This window comes from Sinocyclocheilus anshuiensis, unplaced genomic scaffold, assembly GCF_001515605.1.
Source record: "Sinocyclocheilus anshuiensis isolate Anshui unplaced genomic scaffold, SAMN03320099.WGS_v1.1 scaffold1151, whole genome shotgun sequence".
NCBI lineage: Eukaryota > Metazoa > Chordata > Actinopteri > Cypriniformes > Cyprinidae > Sinocyclocheilus > Sinocyclocheilus anshuiensis.
Genome location: NW_015548202.1, coordinates 323,671 through 347,016, shown reverse-complemented (window position 1 = coordinate 347,016; position 23,346 = coordinate 323,671). Strand labels below are relative to the sequence as shown.

The window sequence follows — 23,346 nt, the reverse complement described above, 5'->3', positions numbered from 1 at the left end:
TTTTTAAGGTATTTTTTCTCAAAACTTTATAATGTACTTTAATATAATTGTAGCATTTTAGTGTCAGAATCAGAATAATTTTATTTATTTTTATACAACTTTTTAAATACAATTTTACTACAATATAACAGTATAACTTTCTTTAAAACAGGAAGTGAAATACAGTACATATCTGGTTATAAATAATCATGACGTGTTTGGTAAACAAGGAAAAATATGTAATCATTTTAATAATTATAAGTACCAGTGTAACAGTACATTTGAATAAACGGCAATATTTACCTTTTATGTTTTCATTATATATCTTTTTTTCTGTCATTTTCACCAGTGAAATGTGTGAAAGGATGCGCCAAACCACAGGATGTGAAAATCTGGCTTTGATTTGTTTCTTCACACTGAAGTGTCATGAAGCTCATTTAGATCACATCTTGTTGCTATATTAATGTTTCCAGATAAAGGCTTGCTGCACAAATCGCTGGTGTTGGAGGGCGAGGTTCACACGGTGGAGGAAATCCAGCTGCTGAAGAACACAGAGCCAATTAAAACACTTCTGCTCTCCTCACAAGTGGTAAGAACAGTGAGCCGAGACTCATCTTATCATCGCCGTGAATCATGAGGAATAAAATCCACAAGCACATTGTATGATTTGTCAGCAGGGAGGAAGTTTCCGTGCGCTGGAGATTCTCTGGTTCCTCATGTGTTGTGTGTTTCGTCTGTCTCAGGCCCGGTTCCTGTACGCTGGATCGGACTCTGGTGTGGTTCAGTCTCCCACAGCGTTCTGTGAGAAGTACCCGTCCTGTGTGGACTGTGTTCTGGCGCGGGACCCCTACTGCGCCTGGGACCCGCGCTCGGCCTCCTGCCTCAATATTTTCCAGCATGATGCCGATCCACGGTGAGAAATGAGAAGTTATGTTCACACTGGCCATGTACACACTGCAGTTCACCTTTTACTCCTTAATCGCGTTCTGTACACACATAATTCACTAAAATATGGGAGTTCGACAACCGCATTAACTCCTGAAAAATACAGGTAGTGACAACTACATTTGCAGAAATTCTGTGCAGTTGTTAAAGGGATAGTTCACCCAAAAATGAAAATTTGATGTTTATCTGCTTACCCCCAGGGCATCCAAGATGTAGGTGACTTTGTTTCTTCAGTAGAACACAAACTAAGATTTTTAAGTCAAACCGTTGCAGTCTGTCAGTCATATAATGGAAGTGAATGGGAATCATGGCTTTGAGAGTCAAAAAAACATACACAAACAAAACCAAATTAAACCCTGTGGCTCGTGACGATACATTGATGTGTAAAGACACGAAACGATCGGACTGTGCAAGAAACTGAACAGTATTTGTATCGTTTTTTACCTCTGATGCACTGCGATGTCCGAACTGTCCTGAGCGTGTTCGCGTCGGTGGCAGTAATGCACTTATAAGTCTACGATCCGCCGTAAAGCAAGAAGAAGAAGACGCGTCACACGCCGGCTGTCGAGGACGCGCTCAGGACAGTTCGGACATTGCAGTGAAAATCAGAGGTAAAAACGATATAAATACTGTTCAATTTCTTGCACAGACCGATCGATTTGTGTCTTTACACATCAATGTATCGTCACGAGCCGCAGGGTTTAATTTGGTTTTGTTTGTGTATGTTTTTTTGACTCTCAAAACCGTGATTCCCATTCACTTCCATTATAGGACTGACAGACTGCAACGGTTTGACTTAAAAATCTTAGTTTGTGTTCTACTGAAGAAACAAAGTCACCTACATCTTGGATGCCCTGGGGGTAAGCAGATAAACATCACATTTTCATTTTTGGGTGAACTATCCCTTTAATGAGGTTTTTAACATGCATAGATGTGTCTCTCTTCTGTATGAGCTGTGAATCACAGGGAAAGCAGTACCAGAGCAGTACGATCCTTGACTCCCATTGCCAGATCTTGCTAGCAAACAAGACCATCATAAACCGAAGTACATCCAAATGCTTTATGCTGAAAATAAGACAAAAATATAGCGACTCGTGTTGAGCTTAAACAACAAGCCCAGAAAGCGCTTGTAATGAGTGATCATGGCAACACAGACTCTGTGAAGCAGCCTGTACAAGCAGAAACAAAACACAATGCCTCCGTCCACTGTACTTCAGTTCAACTGCTGAAAATAACGCGTGTGTTGTCACTGTAATATTACAATAACAGATACTAAATGCGCAAGACACCAAAACGTTGCTATGGTTTCCAAGCTGTCAGTCATCTCAGTTTCGCGAGTGAGTCTTGTTCCGTATATACATGTAACGATAATTTAGGGGATTCACTTCTGCATTTAAATGCAGTTGTCATTTCTCCAATATTAGCAGACACTGCGCTTTAACAGGAACACGGCTCTCATACAATATGCGTCTTATTTGTTCGTCAGATCATTGTGTAATTTTGTTGTGCAGTCCATGTAGTGGTTTAAAGATTTTTATAAATATTTTTTATATATTTTATGTAAGCCAGATGACTTTTATTTACTCTTAGCTGTGTTTTGTTTTTACAATTTATTATTGTATATTTTTAAATTTAATTTCTGCAAGTATTTCTTAATACTTTTATAATATATGCTTGTATAATAAACTTTATAACTTTTAGGAATCATCATTATCATCATTTATGTATTTCTTTTAGAATGTATTATATATTTTTAATTCATGTAATTGTATTACAAAAGTCAATATTTGCATATATATTATGTATATTTTGTTTTTCATTTGTGCAAGTATTTCTCAGTACTTATATGTACTTTATCATTTTAGAATCAGGTCAAGCATAATCATTTATTTTATTTGTATACAATTAATTTTTTAAATGTTATTATTATTATTTTTTTTATATTTCTTTTTTTTTTTATAGTAAAGTATCTATACTTCCATATTTGTTCTGATATAACATCAGAGTCAGGACTCTTATGTATTTTATTATTATATTTTTTGTATTGATATAATTTTATAATATAATATCTATAATTTCTATCTTAATACTTTTTAATATGCTTTGTTTTTTTTAGAAATAATCATCATTTATATGTATTTTATATTTTATTACATTTTATTTAAACGATATTTGCATATTTATTTGGAAATAATTTTAGAGGAATCATAATTTAGATTATATCTATTTTGTTTTTCATTTCTGCAAGTATTTCTCACTACTTCATACTTCTTTGAGAGTGCAAGTCTTTTAAAGACTGTATTTTCTGGAATCTCTTTGCCAGACGGCATTATCATCTTCGATTAGGTGTGTCTGTATTTACTCTGATCTGTGTGTTTTTGCAGGAAGTTGATTCAGAGCCTCAAAGGGGATGCTGGGATATGCCCTACAGGTGTGTCATGTAGAAATGTCATCTGTATTAAATTTGAGCTCAAATGGTCCTGTTTTAGTGCCTGGTTTTTGTCTGTCTAGATATACAGTAACTGGCACAGACAAACAAAAACCAGAGCGCATGAGAACATTGTCACTGTAATTCTAATAATTATATAGACGTACTCACTAACAGAAGAAAATTTAAGATGCATTTGAGTGTGTGTACTAGACTAGTGCTAGGCAATGTTTAAGTTTCAATGTTTAAGTTTCAATGTTTATAATATATTATAATTTATTATATATTATTATAAATGTTATATATTATATTTTTTATTTTATTTAGATTAAGTATTTCTCTTTATAATATAACTTATGCTTTATAATTTTTGAGTCAGAGGAATAATAATCCATTTATAATTTTGTATAATTTATGTATGGTTTGTTTTGTGTGGATAGATAGATAGATAGATTATGATTGATTCCTCTGAGTTTCAGAAATTAAATAACAAATAAATAAATCAGTAAATGAATTACTTCATGAATTTATATATTAATTTATATTTATAATTTACTATATAATATATTTTAATTCATGTAACTTTATTATATAAATCAATAATTTAGTATTTATTTTGAAATAATTTTAGAGTCATTGCCAGGTAGATTCAAAATTCTCAAAACAAAGTGAAATACAGTACACATCTAGTTCTAAATAATCATGGCAGGTTTTCTTAACTACACGAACAAAAGCAAGAATTTAATTTTTATACTTTTATTATGTACATATTTTATCTAAAACGTTGGGGGAAAAAGTAACATTTTTGAGTGATTGCATTGTTGCATGTGAATTTTATCAATTCCAACTCTGATTCTGCTTATCGATTCCAATGTGGTTAAAAAATGTCATTTAGATATCAAAACATATTTACTTTGTGTGTCTGTTTGTGTGCAAAATAGTACTGCAAGATTCTGGATACATGGTTGTAGTTCTCTCACAATTCTGAAGAAAAAATTAGACAACTAACAAAAATCTCATGGAATTTATGCATGGAATGATTCAATGACTTACTCAAGATTTGCTTGTTTCATTACTGGATGAATCAGTGTTTTTGAATGAATCTCTTGAATGAATGATTCAAAGACAAATACATTTTTAACAGCCCCTTTTCACCACCTAAAAATAAAAGATGCGCACACAGGAATCGATAGGTGGAATTGAAATTTAAATTTTACAAGTATCTGATTCCTGACCTTAAAGGGTTAGTTCACCCAAAATTGAAAATTCTGTCATTAATTACTCACCCTCCTGTTGTTCCAAACCCGTAAGACCTTCGTTCATCTTTGGAACACTGTTTAAGATATTTTTGATGAAATCTGAGGGCTCTCTGACCCCTCCCATAGACAGCAAGGTAACTACCACGTTCAAGGTCCAGAAAAGTACCAAGATGATCGACAAAGTAGTCCGTGTGACATCAGTGGTTCAACTGTAAAGTTACGAAGCTACGAGTCACACGGACTACTTTGTCGATCATCTTGGTACGATCAACGAAGGTCTTACGGGTTTGGAACAACGGGAGGGTGAGTAATTAATGATAGAATTTTCATTTTGGGATGAACTAACCCTTTAAGTGTCCGATTCTGGAATTGGAATTGATTTTCGATTCCCAACCCTAGTCATACTTCTCCCTGTTAAACTAATAACTGACTGTATTGATGTAGCAACTGACCCATAATGGTCTCTGTGTTGCAGTCGCTCCTCTGGCGGTGGGCGACTATCAGCAGGTGCTGGTGAAGCCGGGCGGTTCTGCCGATCTGCCGTGTCAGGTGCGCTCAAACCTGGCTCAGGTGTTGTGGAAGTTCAACGGCCGCGTCCTGACCGAAGCCTCGCGCTTCCGTCTGCTGAGCGAGAACAGGCTGCTGATCTACACCGTGACGCCGGAGGACGCCGGCCGCTACGAGTGCTGGTCGGTCGAAGCGTCCGCGGGACAGAACTTCACCCGTTTGGTGGCGGCATACGCGCTTCGACTGGAGCTTCCTGAGAGCGTGCCGTCCATATCCGCTCTGCGTCCGTCCAGCGCCGCGTCTACGCTCACACCGGAGGAAGGTAATACCGGTAACGGCTCGGGACTAACGCCGACTCGCACGGATGCACCCTCACTAACAACCCCTCCCAGCAATGCCATTAAACCCAAAGCCTACATCCCTCCGGAGGTCAGCAACTTACCCACACGCACTGAGACGCTCGACCCCTCGGCTAAATATATTCAGCACGACAACAGCGCCGCCCTGCTGTCGCTCTTCCTGCTCTTCTTCCTGCTCTTCCTTGCCGCTCTGGCATACAACTGTTACATGCAGTACCTGCCGGCGCCGTGTCTCCGCCTGCGATCCACGCTGCTCGGCTCCAGCAAAAAGCCCCAGCTGGAGTATGCAGCCTGCGAGTGAGTTGACAAAAACAGTGGATGATTAATTCATGATTCAGACTGATCTGGTTCTCAAGTTTATCTGACTCGACTGATTTATGAGCAAATCATTAAGCCTGAATTTATGAACTGGATGACCAATTCACTGACTAAGAGTGCTAACGCAATCGAATAAACGATTCATTCATAAATAAATCAGAGACTATTGCTTCTCTTATGGACCCTTATGAACTCAACAATTTGTTAAAGGGTTAGTTCACCCCAAAATAAAAATTCTGTCATTAATTACTCACCCTCCTGTTGTTCCAAACCCGTAAGACCTTCGTTCATCTTTGGAACACTGTTTAAGATATTTTTGATGAAATCTGAGGGCTCTCTGACCCCTCCCATAGACAGCAAGGTAACTACCACGTTCAAGGTCCAGAAAAGTACCAAGATGATCGACAAAGTAGTCCGTGTGACATCAGTGGTTCAACTGTAAAGTTACGAAGCTACGAGTCACACGGACTACTTTGTCGATCATCTTGGTACGATCAACGAAGGTCTTACGGGTTTGGAACAACGGGAGGGTGAGTAATTAATGATAGAATTTTCATTTTGGGATGAACTAACCCTTTAAGTGTCCGATTCTGGAATTGGAATTGATTTTCGATTCCCAACCCTAGTCATACTTCTCCCTGTTAAACTAATAACTGACTGTATTGATGTAGCAACTGACCCATAATGGTCTCTGTGTTGCAGTCGCTCCTCTGGCGGTGGGCGACTATCAGCAGGTGCTGGTGAAGCCGGGCGGTTCTGCCGATCTGCCGTGTCAGGTGCGCTCAAACCTGGCTCAGGTGTTGTGGAAGTTCAACGGCCGCGTCCTGACCGAAGCCTCGCGCTTCCGTCTGCTGAGCGAGAACAGGCTGCTGATCTACACCGTGACGCCGGAGGACGCCGGCCGCTACGAGTGCTGGTCGGTCGAAGCGTCCGCGGGACAGAACTTCACCCGTTTGGTGGCGGCATACGCGCTTCGACTGGAGCTTCCTGAGAGCGTGCCGTCCATATCCGCTCTGCGTCCGTCCAGCGCCGCGTCTACGCTCACACCGGAGGAAGGTAATACCGGTAACGGCTCGGGACTAACGCCGACTCGCACGGATGCACCCTCACTAACAACCCCTCCCAGCAATGCCATTAAACCCAAAGCCTACATCCCTCCGGAGGTCAGCAACTTACCCACACGCACTGAGACGCTCGACCCCTCGGCTAAATATATTCAGCACGACAACAGCGCCGCCCTGCTGTCGCTCTTCCTGCTCTTCTTCCTGCTCTTCCTTGCCGCTCTGGCATACAACTGTTACATGCAGTACCTGCCGGCGCCGTGTCTCCGCCTGCGATCCACGCTGCTCGGCTCCAGCAAAAAGCCCCAGCTGGAGTATGCAGCCTGCGAGGCCGGCCTCATGGAGCCAGTGCAGGAAAAGCCGGATCCGGCCAATCAGAACGGAGCGCATCCGCTGCGCGCACTCAGAGACACCGGATACGAGACGGAGCCGGAATGCAAGAACGCCGGAGTTCCATCCGGCAGCGACGAGGACAGTCCCTCGCAAGAGCAGCCCTTCGACATTGACTGTGCGTCGCAGCCGATTGAGTATGCAGACGCCGACACGCCGTACTGATGCACCGCTTTTCACTCGCATTCATAGAATCACCGCAGCTCTGCAAGAACAAACGCAGAATTCCAAATAAAATTCCAAATTGGAAACATTGTTTACCAAATCGGTAAGTTTCTTGATGTTTTCCAAATTGGAGCACCGGACTGTTTTTGAATATTTGTGGGGCGTTTGATGTTCACCTTTGGCTTGCACTGCAAAAATGTATTACTTAGTTAGAATTTTTGTGATGTTTTCTGTTACAAATATCTAAATATTCTTAAATTTTGATTCTTGCTTTATGAAAGAAAAGTTTAATGAAAGTGTTTGCTTAAAATTAAAAAAAAAAAATCTGTTTTCTTTTAGCAAAATATAATTTCTTGTCATTTTTTTTCTTTTGATTTTTAGGTGAAACCCAAATTTTTTAATTTTATTATTATTATTTTTATTTTTTTGCATAAAAGGTCTCCTTTTCTTTTTATTTATTTCTTTTTGCATTTTGACAATTTGATAACAGTAATTAAAAAAAAAAAAAATAAAATAAAAATAAAAAATAAAATGTGTTATTGTACTGACAGGTTGATTTTGATGACTGTATTACATATAAAGTATTTTTTGGCCTTATGCTTATTAGAAGAACTCTGCCAAAAATGTCACAAAAACAGCAAAATATAATTTATACATGTATAAAACAAATGTATATATTGACATTTTAAGCATAAACTCACTTCATTTTGAGATTTTTTTCAGAAGGCAAGACTTAATATCTTAATTCATTTTCCTTCTCTTGATTTAAGAATGGTTAGATATTCACGATTGGAAAAGGACTGATATTCTGAGTAAATCATTCTTGCAGAGGTTTTCTGCTCTGTCTGCGTGTGACGTCGAATCTCAGGGATGCTTTCAGTGTCACACACACAGGATCTCATGATGAAGAACTGCTCTGGAAGAGCTCAAACATGGAGCCAGACCAAAAACACTGTGATGTGTCTCTTGCACAGCGTCCTGTGGTTGTTTCTGCTGTTGGTGCAGATGAGATGTCTTAACACACTTAACCTGTGTCTCACATAACAATACATTTGATTCGTGAGACTTTTCGACTGTAGTCCACAAACGTGAGCTTTGAAAGCTTTATGTTTCAGATATTTTTAAAGATATTATATTATTTAATTGTATGTCAGCAATAATAGTGTAAATATCACAAAAAATGTCAAGAAACCCCAAAATTGAAAGAAAAACCAATACTTTTTTTTTGCATTTTTAGGACCATATTATTCTTTTTTTCTCTTCTTTCTCCATTTTGACATTATTTTATGAAAAACTACTTTTTGCATTTTTTTTACTTTTTTTTTTTTGCATTTTACGTTTCATATTTTGACATTTATTGGACAAATATGTATGACAGTGATACTAATACACATAAAAATAGTCAATTGCATCCTGACAGGGTAATTTTCATGATTGTAGTACATACAAGTTATTTTTTGGTGGAAAACTATAAACAAAATGAAAAACTATTACTATTATTATCATTATTATTTATTATTATTATTTGTTTTTGCCTAAAAGGACCATTTTTAGGACCTTTTTTGCATTGATTTTAATACAAAAATAGATGAAATTGTGTAACAATTAATGACTGTATTACATATAAAGTTTTTTTGGCATTGTGTTAATTACTATATTAAGTCACAAAAACAGTTTTTTCTTTATGCGATATATAACTAACTTTTGATTTTGGGCTGTAATGTAAAAAAATCATTTTTAGCACCTTTTTTGGCATTTTGACAGTACATTAGACATTTTAATATAAATAATAATAATAAAGATGATGATGATGATGATAATAAATTGCATCCTGATAGGATAATATTCATGACTGTATTATATATAAAGTGTTTTTTGCCATTATGCAGATTATAATGTTAGGAAAAAATGTGCTTAAATCTCATGAAAAAAAATGCTTGTATGTTTTTCTTTTGATTTTGGGGTGAAATGTGACCTGGCCGTGGTTTGTTTGCTTTGTTTTCCCGTGTGGCATTTCTGAATCTGCTGTCCTCCTCTGATTCTCAGCACACTCTTGTATTTGTCTCTCTCCCTCCGTTTCCTGTGTCCTGCTCAGCTTCCTGGGCTGTTCCTCCTTCCCCTCCATCCCTGCCCGGCTCCTCCTCCTCCTCCTCCTCCTCCTCCTTCCTGGGCTGTTCCTCCTTCCCCTCCGTCCCTGCCCAGCTCTGTCCCCTCTTCCTCCTCTCTGGCCGGGGCTCGTCTGATTCCTCCTCTGCTGAGGGAGCAGTCCTGGAGCGTTCACCCTCACCAGGCCTTTCTGCTCTTCTGCCTGGCCTTGGGTGAGTGCTGCCTCTGACCTCTGACCTTTCTCTCTCACTCATCAGTCTCGTCTCAGTACTCTGAAGTGTGACTTCCTTTCGCTCCTCCTGCTAAGTGTTCTGATTGGCAGACAGGAAGTAGAGGAGAGAAAGAGGAAGTCACTAAAGAGTATTTAGACAGTGTTTGTGTGTCTGCATGATCCAGATCTTCTGCACACCGTCTGATGCCTAAAATATTTTCTTTTTAAAATTTTATTTTTACTTTTTTTTTTTTTTTTTTTTTTTTTTTTTTTAAGAGCGTCAAGAATGAATACGTTTATTGGTAAATAATTTTTGAATTTCCTTAATTTTTATTTCAAAGTTCTCTTCAGATCCTACTTTATGATTATGGCTTTGTTTTCGCCACTTTTGTGTCGTTTTACCTGCTGACGTGAGTCTCGGACTCTTGTGAATGAAGGTGACTGGCTGAAGGACTGATGGACGTTCCAGTCGTGTACAGTGTAAATACAGTATATGTACATATGAAAAAGATGTACAAAGTTTTTATTTGGTAGAGAGCCTGAATAAATGTTTGAATGGCAAAACATGTTTATTGTGTTGAGATGTGTTAATGAAGCTGTATATTATATCTTGTTTTAACATGCAAACTCATGACACACAGAATCTTAGTGAGGAATTACAAATATAAATCTCACAAATCTATTCAAATATGCTCTGCTTTTTCTGCTAAAATTGTTTAAAGTATTATTTATGCTATTATTTGAAAGTTTGGGGTTCGGAAGGTTTTTTAATGTTTTTGAAAGAGTCTCCTGCTCATCAAGGCTGCATTTATTTGATCAAAAATACAGTAAAAATGATTATCATCAATGTTGAAAACAGTTGTGCTGCTCAATATTTTTGTGAAAACCGTGACACATTTTAATGAATGAATAGAAAGTTCAAAAGAACAGCATTTATTTGAAATAGAAATATTTTGCAATATTATAAATGTTTATTTTCACTGCTGATCATTTTAATGCATCCTTGCTGAATAAAAATATGAATTTCTTTTAAAAAATCTTACTGACCCAAAACCTTTGAACGGTCATGTACTAATGGAAAATTCATGTTTATCATCTTTGAATCTACACTATGGTATTATTACACTTAATAAGAACTGTTCCATTATCATCAGGAGAAGACAGTAGTGCAGTCATTTCCTGCAGTGGCATTAAACGTGTGTGTGTGTGTGTGTGTGTGTGTGTGTGTGTGTGTGTGTCTCCTGAAGATTGCAGCATGTGAGATCAACTAATTTCTTGGTGGATGAACTTTGTGTTATTTGTCACCATGTACATGTTCTTCATGTACTCCAAGTACTGATGCAAGTTACTGGTTTTACCAAGTAATAAGGTGAAGTATTGGATATAACTTTGCACAAGTGATTTTGTGTGTGTGTGTGTGTGTTAAAGACGTGTATTTGGCATGTATTTTATTGTGCAATGTTTTAGTTTTTACAAAATGAGGGACGAGTCAAAGTTTCTTGTGGTGATGCTGGAAACACTCATTTAACCCTTGTGCTGCTGAAAGTCCTTTGCATAATTTGGTTTTCTAGTCAAAAATAACCAGCCTTTTAAATAGTCTTTCATTATGCTGTATTATCACCAAAACTTGGATATAATAATTTGATCAGCTTTTTCTGTTACTTGAAACAAAACAAACTGATAAAAAGATTCAGTATTTGGCAATATCTCCATGAGAAATTTACAAGCGATTTTGTGTGCCAGTCATTTTTGACCAAGCACAACATAAGTGTAAGAAGGTGAGGAAAAAATCCTCCCCTTTTTTTTTTTTTTTTTTTTTTAAGTAGTCATTTTAAGTTGGTTTTAGTCCAATGCAATAACATGAACTAACATTTTCACCAAAATAAAAATTAAAAAAGGTCATAATGACTGGAACAAAACATGAGGGTAAAAACATTTTTTTTTTAGGATTAATTTATGCATTTTTTTAAAAATCATTTAAAAGGACCTAAGCATTTTTTTTTTTTTCATTTGCAAAACTTAAATTTCAACAAAAATACAACATTTGAGAACAAAAACAAGTGTGGGAATACAGAGAGAGAAAAAAATACAATTTGTTGAAAGTGTTGTATAATATGGGAAAGTTTTTAATGCTTTTTATTAGAGATTTTTTTTGAAGTGATCATCCAGACAAAGCAAATACATATAGTGATTATTGTCAGTTTCTGATCTGAAGCTACAGTTTGTTATGCATGTAGTATGAGAGTGTGATCATACAAACAGCATGATGTGGATGAAGATGAGTGAAGTGCTAAATACCCTGTAGGATCCATATGTAAGTGCAGTTTTCCTTCAGGTCCTAGAGATGTAAGTGTTGAGTGGCACATAAACGGGCAGAAGCTCGAGACTCCTGTCACTGAATACAGACACGTGGTTTCCCATGATGCCGTGCTGGTGAGCAGCTGGCTGAGGGAGGAGGCTTTGAATAAAGGCGTCCAGTACGAGTGTACAGCGGTGTCTGCAGCGGGAAGCCACGCGTCGAGAGTGGAGCTTCGGCTCGACAGCAGAGGTAAAGCGTTTCATCGCACTGCTGTGTTAGTCTGAGCTGTGGCATGCTGTAATGTGTCTCTGTGTGCTCTCAGACGAGGCCGTGGAGCGCTGGAGAACCGCTCTGACCGAGCACAACACACTCCTGCAGCAGTGGAAGAAAGCATGGGTGAGGGAGAACCCACACAGACACACACAAGTGAAGACATAACTGAATGAAATGAAAGTATGTGAATCATCAGGAATGATATTTCACAGCTGCATAACTGTTTTCAACATTGCTGATAACCAGAAGTGTTTCTTGAGCAGCAAATCAGCATATCAGAATGATTTCTGAAGATCATGTGACACTGAAGACTGGAGTAATGATGCTGAAAATTCAGCTGCGCATCACAGGAATAAATTTTATTTTATACTTTTTTTTTTTATATATATTTTATTTTAATTTATATTTATTTAGTTTTATTTTATTTTTTATATATTTTTTTATTTATTTTAAGTTTTATATTTTATTTAAATGTTATATTTTATATTTGTTTTATTTTAGTTTTTAGATTTAATATTTTATATTTAGTTTGGTGTGGGCTGAAGATCTCATCATATGTTTGTGATGATGCTGATGTCTGTTGTTTCTCGTTGTCCTGCAGGAGAGCTGTGACGGAGAGGGTGTTCTCTGAAGCGGCTCATTATCGCTCATCATGTTATCATTTTCTGACTCCAGGGACAGACACTTGGACGAGAGCACACACACACACACACACAGCTCATGTCACACTGGTGTTGTGTGGTGGTTTCTTCTCTCACAGAAGAACTCTCCGAGTCTGTTCCCGATCCGTGGATCCCGTCAGGATTCCAGGCTGTTGGAGAGATCTGTGGAGGACGAGTGCGGTGAGACGGGCCTCTCAGGCCTCAGCCGTCCACACACTTCTATTTATACTCCCTCCATCCTCGAGAGCAAGTGACAGCGGCTCATGTTAGTGAAAGCAACATTTGTTTTTATAATAGTCCTCTTGAGTTATTTAAATAATCGTGTGTTTATCTGAGCAGATATATTTCAAAGAAGTTACTGGTCCTCCAAAAGAGGTTGCAACCACAATAAATAATATTTCTATAATTTGTGAGACTTTAACCATGTTTTCTAAACGCATGTGAAGCTTTTGTATGAATGTTATTTCATTATCAGTGAGATTTTGAATGTTTTTATTTGCATGTTTTCCATTTTCACGATCATTTTAGTTATTTTGGTACATCAATTTAATTTTAAAATGAGAAATGTTGCTTCGGCAACTAGTTGAAATAAAATTCATTTAGGTATTTTATTTTATTTCAAGTAACAAAAATGGTTGTTTTTATGGCTTTAGTTTTAGTTAATGAAAATAACCAAGCAGGTCAATGCTGTCGTCATTTATCCTTCTATCAAGTCCTGCTGCTTTACCAGCTGATCCAGACCTCTATAACACACACACAGACTCTTACAAACCTATTAAAGTCATTGTTTAAACCTCTAAACAAGGGTAGGTGACCTCTCAGTCTTTATTGCTTTAGTAAAAATTCATCCTTCTGCATAAAACCAAAAGTGGACAGATACAGTACATACATGCGTTTCATTTAAGCTTTTAAATCACATTTTATAGATCAGCAATCAATGTTTTGAAAACTAGCATGCAATTTTTGTATGCATATGCAACAGTATAATGCAGCATAGCTGTCACACAATGCACATTCAGTACATGTTTCCACCAGGTTCTTAAATCAATGGTTTAAAATCAATTCCTTCAGAAACAGGAAATGAGTGAGATCCAGCCACAGGTGAGTCAATTTAATGCAAAGTGAATTTAATTAAAACATACTTTGATAAAACAGACTTAAGCATTTGTAAGTAGATTTGGTCATGTTCCAGCAAAGGCCAGGGACCTTTATGAGCACTGAACAGGCCTGTTTAATGTTTCACAGTCAAACAAAGCTAGTGGCTTTTGTCATTTTGACAGCTATCGAAGTCACACAACAAGCAAATGTTGTGATTTTCGTCTTATTTAGCCTATATATTAAGGCCAGGAAAGGTGTCTGGGGGTTTAGCATTGAATCAAATAGTTTATATCTGCATTGTTTGCAGAAACAGAACAGGACTCGTATTGCAAACAATAAAATTTAATTTACGTAAATTTATAAAAATGACGACAATAGAAATCTGATAAAGCACGTTAAATATTCTGCATCCCCCCTGAAAAAGGGAACACGTTTGTATTTTATTATTATAATTTATCCAAATTAACACGAGGGATACAACATGAAAGTGTTGTAAATATTATTTTTTTTAATAGTTGTGCTTTAAAGGGTAAGTTCCCCGATTTTCAACCAGCTTAAGTAAATTAACAATGTTTGTGAAAACTACAGATCGTATTTCCGCATTTTTGTATCCCCGCTCACGGATAGTCTGAGCGAGCCCAGTGCATTATGGGTGTTGAAGTTTTCCTACCTTTTTCGCCACATCCCTTAATTCTCGTTTTTTCCCCTCTCCAGTCGTGTAGCACGTTTTTAAACCGCGTTTCTACTGCATAGACAGCCAATTTTTATCAAAACCCTACCTGCCAGCCATGAAGTATCCCTTTAACAATTAAGTCCAATATTAGGAACACCGAATCATAGCATTAGTTGCAATGTGGCGCCATCATGTGTTGAACGTTTTGAAGTGTTGATAGAAAAACTTTACACAAAGCAGATACGAGGTGGCATTTTAATTTTTTTTATTATAAAGAGCAGCAAGGATAAAATAAGTTTACAGTCATCATTTCATTATTTTTCCAAAAGTAATTTACGATAAAGGGTCAAAACCTTTTTTCTCTCTCCATATAAACCCTGTTCTTAAGTAGCACAGTTGCTGATAGTGCTGTCATCATGGCTCTTCTTCTACAACTACCTTATTAACAAAGTTTTATACGTGATAGAAGCACATTTTAAACTTTATAAAGCATCTGTACAGTATTACAATCGCCTTCCCTGAAGAATTAATGCAAACGAAGAATTTCAACCTGAGAATGGCCAATACGTTAACTAGATACACACAAATGATCTCCCTTAAGCATACAGTACATCTTTTATCCCCAAAATTAATTTAGCTCAGCCACTTAAACACTGATTTAGGTTTCTAAACACTGATGATGCAGCACAGACTTTTATTAAAGGTTCAGCTTCACTCAGAGAGGCCCTTGAGTCGCATGATTTAGTTAAGAGCCCTTACATTTTCACTGAAAATACATTTCCTACAATCCCTTGATTCTGTTCGGGCATAATCGCAGTGAAACGCAGCATCATGGTCACAGGAGTCCAGAAACGTGGTTAAGTTCTCTAGTATTCACTGAAAACCACAGGCATGTTCCAGAAGAAACAAGTGTCTCTGACCGTCACTGTTTTGGTAGCGGTCTCCTAAACAGCAGAATATGAGGTTCTGAAAAATAGAATACAAGCAAACGTTAGTCCCTCATGGGTGAGGGAGAACCCACACAGACACACACAAGTGAAGACATAACTGAATGAAATGAAAGTATGTGAATCATCAGGAATGATATTTCACAGCTGCATAACTGTTTTCAACATTGCTGATAACCAGAAGTGTTTCTTGAGCAGCAAATCAGCATATCAGAATGATTTCTGAAGATCATGTGACACTGAAGACTGGAGTAATGATGCTGAAAATTCAGCTGCGCATCACAGGAATAAATTGCATTTTACAATATATTTATATACAAAACAGCTATTTTAAATTGTAATAATATTTCACAATTTTTACTGTGTTTTTGATGCAATAAATGCAGCATTGGTGACTGTGAGAGACTGATCCCAAACTTTTGAATGTTATAGTGCTTGTTTGATTTCAGACACATTTTGGCTCACTGCACATATTTGGTAAAGGTGAGAGTGCCTTCATTCAGTATTTACAACAGCTGAAGCAAAAAATATATGCATTATTTATTTATAATGCATTTCCACATTTAAAATGCTGCCTCATCAGACTTAGGGTTGGTAGTGAGGTCAGTTAGACATAGAAAAGCTTCTTTAAAATAGTTCCAGTAAAGTTAAAAGCAACTCAGAATATGACTCAAAGCTGCAATAATTAAATATGTTAAATAATACAAATATCCTTTATGTATTTAAGCCCATTTTATTAACCAATTTGCTGCTGACCTCCGATGATCCAATTCAACTATACTAATAAGCAAACATTACACAAGATAAACTAGCATTTCTTCTTCTTTTTTATTGCTGAAGAGTGTTGAACTTTCTTCTTCTGCGTTCTACTGTACAGACGTGAATTTACTTTTCCTTCAGCCTGAGGCTTTTGGTGTGAAAGGGCTTCTACATTTGGCAAAAATAGAACTTTTTATATTAAAAGCAAACAAGCAAGCCCTGCCCAGATTCAATAAAAGTAACGAAGTAACGTAATTGGTTACTTTTTTAGGAAGTAACGCAATATTGTAATGCATTACTTTTAAAAGTAACTTTCCCCAACACCGTTCAGGACAGTTTGCAAATGCCAGATTCAAATCACATGGTCAGAGATCAGCTGACTTTAGTGTAAACACACACACACACACACACACTCTGGTTCTGATGATTGTGTGGTTTTGTGTACAGACCTGGTTCATGGATCATATAATGGACCCATCCTAGCGACTGCTGCACGCCCAGCCTCCTCCACTCATCCTCGGTCATCAGGTGGGATTTTGGCACTTGTTTGGCCAGTTCTCGCGGTAAGACCACATGTCTGCCATCACACATGACAACCAACTATATTTCATTGCATTTCAATCAGATATGAATGTGATGCTATAAAGTGACGTCACTACACTAAAAAGCACATGGGAGAAAATCCAACCATTAGTTTTGAATTCACGTCAAAACATGCCTCTAGAATGACCAAATGCATTAATAACCATACTAAGCAGCTTACATTCAACATTGATGTAATGTTACGACTAAACGAACGACGTTTAAACAAACAAACACGCCGCATCGAGGCCTCAATCCTCGTTTTTCATCTTACCGGTATTCATAAAGATCATCTGTGTATTTATCCGAGTAGTAGATCTGTTTATGAGCCATTGTAGACTGTTAAATGAAGTCAGGTATGACAATATTCAGATGTATTGATTCGATCAAACTCACTCTCGCAACTTGAATAAATTTAACCGCTAGTTTTGATTTTGAACCCGCAAGTCAACCGGAACCGCCGCTTCTGATTGGTTGACAGAGGTCATGTGACTGGAGGCGGTGTGGGCACGTCGGAAGGGCGGGGGCGGAGGAAAGCGCGGTTGCTCTGGAAACCGATCAGCGACGAGTCGTCGTGTGTCTGTCAATAGAATGTGAAAATGATTAAGAATATGCGTATGTAAATATAAAAATAATGTATTTTTGCCTCAGAAACCTGCTCAAGGTAAAGTGTGAAATGTTACTACTGCATTGTCATGCTGTTTTGATCCATGCTCGACGGTTTGCTCATCGTTTGAGAGCTTAGTAACCCTTAAAAAAGTATAACCGAAAGAAAGCAATGTTTGATTTGATTTTAGCTTTTTTAATGATTAGAACATTTCATTTTTATTACATGAAACGTTGTCAGTGCTTGACGTTTTCAAACAAAGACTTTTTCCAAAACGAAAAATAAATAAATCAATAAAATCTTGAAGAAACAGAAGAAAAACAGAAATAAACCGTGCCATTCATTCATCTAAAACTTTCTAACAACAATTTCTACTTTTATATTATACAAGCAGTTTTTATGAACTCACAAGAAAAACTTTTTAAAAATATTCTGTCAAACAATAAATAAATAAAATAAAAATCAGTAATTTTAGCTTCAAAAAAACAAAATGGGTTTAAGTGGGTGAAAATGTCCACTTTCCTTAACCAAAAATCTTTATGCATCAGTTCATGTCCTTATTATGTCAACTACCTGAATAAACTCAAACTACTATTAAATAAACTCAAAGATTTACACATTAAATGTGCATTTGATTTGTTTGAGATGTGCACTGATGCATAATATTTAATCTTCATGCTCTATACTAAATGCATCAGAATTTAACAACACAAAAAACATGAGCCACCATAATCAATATTGTTCATGAGTCAATTATAGTGACTCATCCTCGGGTATTTGCATAATAGATTGTTTGCACGAAAACAAATGTGGATCTTATGTAGTGGTATCCTAGCAACACCTGAATTCCATCTTCCTGCAAAAGCATAGTGGCATGTAGTGTACACTCGAATATGCCGTGCTACACCGGAAAACACTCACTGGCAGCAGCCAATGGCATCCGCCGGATGTGAGCTGCCAATCATTAAAGCCGGCCCCCTCACCTCATCCCTGTTGCTATGCTGTCTTTGAAACTATGGTTACAGTAAAGGTTCCTGTAGGCAGCGTCTCTCTCTCTTACCGCATGTGTCTGGATGCAGTTGGAACGTTTACTCTGTTAAATGCAGTGTTGAAATGAAATGTAATCTATATGTTGTGGATATTACTTCTTTATTCTGTATTTACATGTTTTATACTGTATGTAGACATTCATTCAAATCTTTTAGGGTCCTTAAGTTCCACATCACAAAAATAGTCTATTGTAAATCTGCAGTTTAGTTAAACAAATGCTTTTAGGACGCTAAACCTCACTATTAGTCACTGGAATAAAATTCGTCTTGTTTTAGCTTGCCATTTAAGAGTGACATACCTCATATTACGGCTGCACAATTAATCAGATTTCTAATCGTGATTACAATTACGGATGCCAAAGTTACGTAATCGTTCAAAGCGGCAATTAGTCGTTCAAAATCCACTTATGTTATTCTGCATGCTTAAGATGTTTTTTTTTCTTTCTACAGGTTATCTTAAGGGTATTTCCATTGTTTTAATTTTAGTATAACATTATAATACCATGCATATTATTTTTACTTTTTAATTTAAAGAAGAAACCAATCCATTGTATAGTTCATATTTGAGGCTTAGTAGAAAAGCAATAAAAGTTTTTCAGTTTTTTCAACGTGTTTATTTTAATCTAAAAATATGGCATGCAGTTGCTTCAAACAATGGTATAAACGTCATTCAATGTAAATTGTGATAATCATAATTAATATTTACAATTACAATTTAAAGGGAATAATCGACAATTGTGATTTTTGTCATAATTGTGCAGCCCTACCTCATATGTGTCCCAACAGACATGTGATAACGTGATGTGATTTTTGGACTTTGAAAAGGAAAGACTTCTGTGTTATTTCTCTCTTTCTCTCTGTCTCTCTCTCTCTCGCTCTCGCTCTCAGTTTCAATACTTCCTGCTGTTTTAATGAGCATGTGTGTAGGAGTGAACCCCATACACTTCAGTCACGACTATGAAAATCACACACACACATACACACACACATAGTCCGCCACCCACTAACTCTACTCTCTCTATGCGTATAAATATACACATATAGAGCGCATAATGTGTAATACATACATTTACAGTGAAACAGTTTGATTTCTTATATGTTTGTAACAGATTTTCTGTGTTTTTCTTGTTTTAGGTGTATTATGAAAGGAAGATGAACCTGATGAACTCTTTTCCACGGTGAGTAAACTGTCTTGAGAAGAGCTGTAGTGTTCATAGAGATAGAGAAATCCTGATCCAGATGCGCGCCACTGAAGCTTATTCATTATTTAAGGTTATTGATCAGATTTCTATATTGAATATATTGAAAGTCAGTGTGAAGTAATTTGACCCTGTTAACTTTATTTATAGATTTTTTTATTAGTGCATGTTATTCCAACAAATCTTTTATGTGCCTTCATTCTTTTATGTAAAGGCTAGTTTTAAAACTTGAATTTAAAATTTTCTTACATTTCTTTAAATATATCAGATTATGGCAAAATAAGAAATAAAATGGGTTGCAAATAGCATGTTGACTTCAAAACATACATTGCAAGTTTTACAGTGTCATAGATTTTTGGATTTTTCATCTGCTGGACAGTAAAATGGGTGAAAAAATAAAGATTTACATTGAAGAATAAACCACACCAGTAAGAAACCCCCTAGCAACCACACAACATCCTAGCAACAGTGGAAACACTCAACAGTGGAGACCCACAAACACCTTAGCAACCACATAGCAACATTCTGGCAACCATCTTAATACCATAGCAACTACACAGTATCACATTAAAACACTCAGAACACCCTAGCAACCACAAAGAAACATTCTTGTAACTATCCGAATACCCAAGCAACCGCATAGCATCACAATAAATATCACCCAGAACACCTTAGCAACTGCATAGCAACCACCTAGCAACCAATACCCTATCAACTGCATAGCATTACAATAAAAACCACTCAAATCACCTTAGCACCCACATATAAAACTTCTGGCAACCATCCTATTACCCTAGCAACTGCACAGCATCACATAAAAAAACACAGAACACCTTAACAACAAATAAAAACCACTTAGAACACCTTAGCAACTGCACAGCAACATCATGGATGCCATCCTAGTACCCTAGCAACAGCACAACATCACAATAAAAAACACTCAGAACACCATAGCAACAGTTAAAAACCACCCAGAACACCCTAGCAACCACATAGCAACATTCTTGTAACTATCCAAATACCCTAGCAACTGTGTACCATCAGAATAAATATCACTCCGAACACCTTAATAACAATAAAAACACTCAGAACACCTTAGCAACTGCATATAAACATTCTGACAACCACTGTAATACCTTAGCAACCACACAGCAACATTTTTGTAACCTTAGCTACTGCATAGCAACCACCTAGCAACCAATACCCTACCAACTGCATAGCATTACAATAAAAACAACTCGTAGCAATAAAAAAACACTCAGAACACCTTAGCAACTGCATATAAGCATTCTGGTAACCATCCTAATACCCTAGCAACTACACAGCATCACAATAAAAACCACTCAGAACATCCTAGCAACCACATAGCATCACAATAAATATCACTCAGAACACCTTAGCAACTGTACAGCAACCACCTAGCAACCACTCACAGTAAAAACCACTCAGAACACCCTAGCAACCACATAGCATCACAATAAATATCACTCAGAACACCTTAGCAACTGTACAGCAACCACCTAGCAACCACTCACAGTAAAAACCACTCAGAACACCCTAGCAACCACATAGCATCACAATAAATATCACTCAGAACACCTTAGCAACTGCATAGCAATTAATATCCTACCAGCTGCATAGCATTACAATAAATACATTCAGAACACCTTAGCAACTGTACAGCAACCACTCACAGCACCTTTGCATTCTGGTGGTGACTTTTGCAACAAGAATCACAACTGAAATTTTCCTCAAGAAATGCACAAATCTAGTTCCTTTTATTTGTTTTTGCTGCCTGCTTTTAATTTCCAGATCAACATACTGCAAGCAAATGGCTCAGCTGTGCTGGCCGCATCATATAATTCAGTCGATTCAGTTCAGTCTATGTTCTTTGATCAGCCTTCATTCATATGAATGTGCAGAATGTGCAAAATGTGCACTCAGGAGGGGCCAGTTTATCAGACAGTGCAATTGAGCATCGCTGTTCTCTTCCGAAAAAGGTGTGCATCTCGCCAAGATGCGTTTTAGAAGCAGGTTGCGTGCTTTCAGGAGTTTAGAAGCGATGCAGCCAGCAGTACGCAGTGCTGTCGAGTGAGAATGGTTTCTCCCATCACCTGTGCTTCAAGTGGTTTGCCCCACTATTCAGCCAGCCTACCCTGAATGAGTCATCCTGCTCTTCCCTGATTGGGCAGTCGGGATCCATCCCGAGGGATTGCCGTGCAGAAAGCTGCCGAGGCCTGACTTCATTCACAGAAACGTCGGTATGCCCGTCTGCCTTTCCATTCACAGCCAGCCTGAATCATTTTTGCCCACCATCCTCTCTTCCTCTCCTCAGCATCTTTTTTCTGCATCTCTGTGACAACAACGAGCGAGGAGCACTTTTAATGCTTTGTCTCAGTGGAGAAGACAATCCCTTCCTCTCGTTCTCTCTCTCTCTGTCTTTTCTTCTTTTTTTTCAATTTGCAGGCAGGCAGAAAAGCGAGACGCTGGGAGGGACTGCAGTGCGTTAGCCGCAGCAGTACAGGAAGCTTGTGAATGACTGCCGCTTCCCTGTCACGAGCTCTTCTGGACATTTTACATGAATGGCTGTTTTTTTGCTGCCTTAATGTCACGGGCTTCATCCCGTCGGCTGCTTTTTAATGGGGCCGGGAGATCTGACATCACTATTCACAGTTGTATCCCCGCCGAATCTGGATGGCGTTTTAGTGAGATCGAATCTTGACGTTGTGTTTGAAAGGGATGTTTAATTATTCAACAAAGCTCATTGAGGAGCAAAGCTCAGCTTCTTTTGCCTTCTGTAGGGGGGGATATTCGAGTGCTGGCGTGGATGGATTTATACCGACGTTTCGTAGTACGTAAGGAAGAACAAATGTGACGAACAAAGAGATAAAGCCGTACCGGTCTTGTGGTTTAAATTCGAGCACATTTTAAACTTGCCCGTTAACAATGGCGATGCATAAGCGAAGTAGAACCAACCAGATTGATGCGGTTGCGGGCGAAAGGTGAACGCTTTCAAATATTTCATGTCATTTTGGTAGATTATCATTTCTCAATCAACGGCAGGTCATGCAACACACCTTTTCACTAGAGAGCCTTGCTTCTGAATTCAAGTAAAACTGCGATTGCATGTGCGGAAAATTAGCGATCGCCATGCACGGCGACTCAAGTTTCATTCTGTGTGGCGTACATGTGATCCAACAACACGCACGGTACTTTATGCATTGAATTATGTCAGTGGACTGATTTTGATTCTAGTTTATTCTGACTGAGCTGGGATTTCACTACAGTGATCTGTTTATCACATCTTTTCCGTTCTGTTTATCCGGACCGAATCAAAGCGAGAGGCGTTCCTATGGCCAGGGCGAATTTTGAGAATTGATTGGTTCTACCGAGCTGTAAGTGGGAGTTTTTTTGTAACGGAAAGTGCTCTGCAGTGTTGAGTGAGTCTTTTGTTGAGAAGGGTCCCTCTC

The 23,346-nt window shown here is 37.7% G+C and overlaps 3 protein-coding genes across 3 annotated transcripts in view; 2 read left to right on the top strand and 1 right to left on the bottom strand.

Annotated features, from left to right (window-relative positions):
• The window catches only part of LOC107653347 (semaphorin-4D-like), a 33,609-nt gene extending 26,012 nt beyond the window's left edge, over window positions 1-7,597 (top strand). The window contains exons 13-16 of the mRNA XM_016440041.1: window positions 453-568; window positions 723-892; window positions 3,309-3,355; window positions 6,498-7,597. Of these exons, the coding sequence (XP_016295527.1) occupies window positions 453-568; window positions 723-892; window positions 3,309-3,355; window positions 6,498-7,411 (1,247 nt within the window). The 3' untranslated portion in view covers window positions 7,412-7,597. The remainder of the gene's footprint in view (window positions 1-452; window positions 569-722; window positions 893-3,308; window positions 3,356-6,497) is intronic.
• A 717-nt stretch (window positions 7,598-8,314) lies between these two features.
• LOC107653346 (uncharacterized) lies at window positions 8,315-13,342 on the top strand. Its single transcript, XM_016440040.1, has 5 exons — window positions 8,315-8,410; window positions 9,507-9,729; window positions 12,064-12,276; window positions 12,350-12,423; window positions 12,902-13,342. Exons 1-5 carry the CDS (start codon window positions 8,315-8,317, stop codon window positions 12,929-12,931), a joined length of 636 nt encoding a protein of 211 aa, XP_016295526.1. The 3' UTR covers window positions 12,932-13,342.
• A 1,741-nt stretch (window positions 13,343-15,083) lies between these two features.
• Window positions 15,084-17,503, bottom strand: LOC107653382 (cyclin-dependent kinases regulatory subunit 2-like). The gene is made up of 3 exons (XM_016440084.1): window positions 17,296-17,503; window positions 16,889-17,016; window positions 15,084-15,699 (listed from the first exon to the last, which is right to left on the bottom strand). Exons 1-3 carry the CDS (start codon window positions 17,352-17,354, stop codon window positions 15,656-15,658), a joined length of 231 nt encoding a protein of 76 aa, XP_016295570.1. The 5' UTR covers window positions 17,355-17,503; the 3' UTR covers window positions 15,084-15,655.
• Window positions 17,504-23,346: the final 5,843 nt, after the last annotated feature.

What these genes read in the sequence shown, in the direction of transcription:
- LOC107653346 (XM_016440040.1), top strand. Translation starts at nt 8,315, where the DNA reads ATGAAGAACTGCTCTGGAAGAGCTCAAACATGGAGCCAGACCAAAAAC. An exon ending in TGTGGTTGTTTCTGCTGTTG is followed by an intron (nt 8,411 to 9,506) that starts GTGCAGATGAGA and finishes TGTCCTGCTCAG; the next exon opens with CTTCCTGGGCTGTTCCTCCT. An exon ending in GCTTCGGCTCGACAGCAGAG is followed by an intron (nt 12,277 to 12,349) that starts GTAAAGCGTTTC and finishes GTGTGCTCTCAG; the next exon opens with ACGAGGCCGTGGAGCGCTGG.
- LOC107653382 (XM_016440084.1), bottom strand. Translation starts at nt 17,354, where the DNA reads ATGGCTCATAAACAGATCTACTACTCGGATAAATACACAGATGATCTT. An exon ending in GATGATCTTTATGAATACCG is followed by an intron (nt 17,017 to 17,295) that starts GTAAGATGAAAA and finishes GTGTGATGGCAG; the next exon opens with ACATGTGGTCTTACCGCGAG. An exon ending in TTATATGATCCATGAACCAG is followed by an intron (nt 15,700 to 16,888) that starts GTCTGTACACAA and finishes TCTATTTTTCAG; the next exon opens with AACCTCATATTCTGCTGTTT.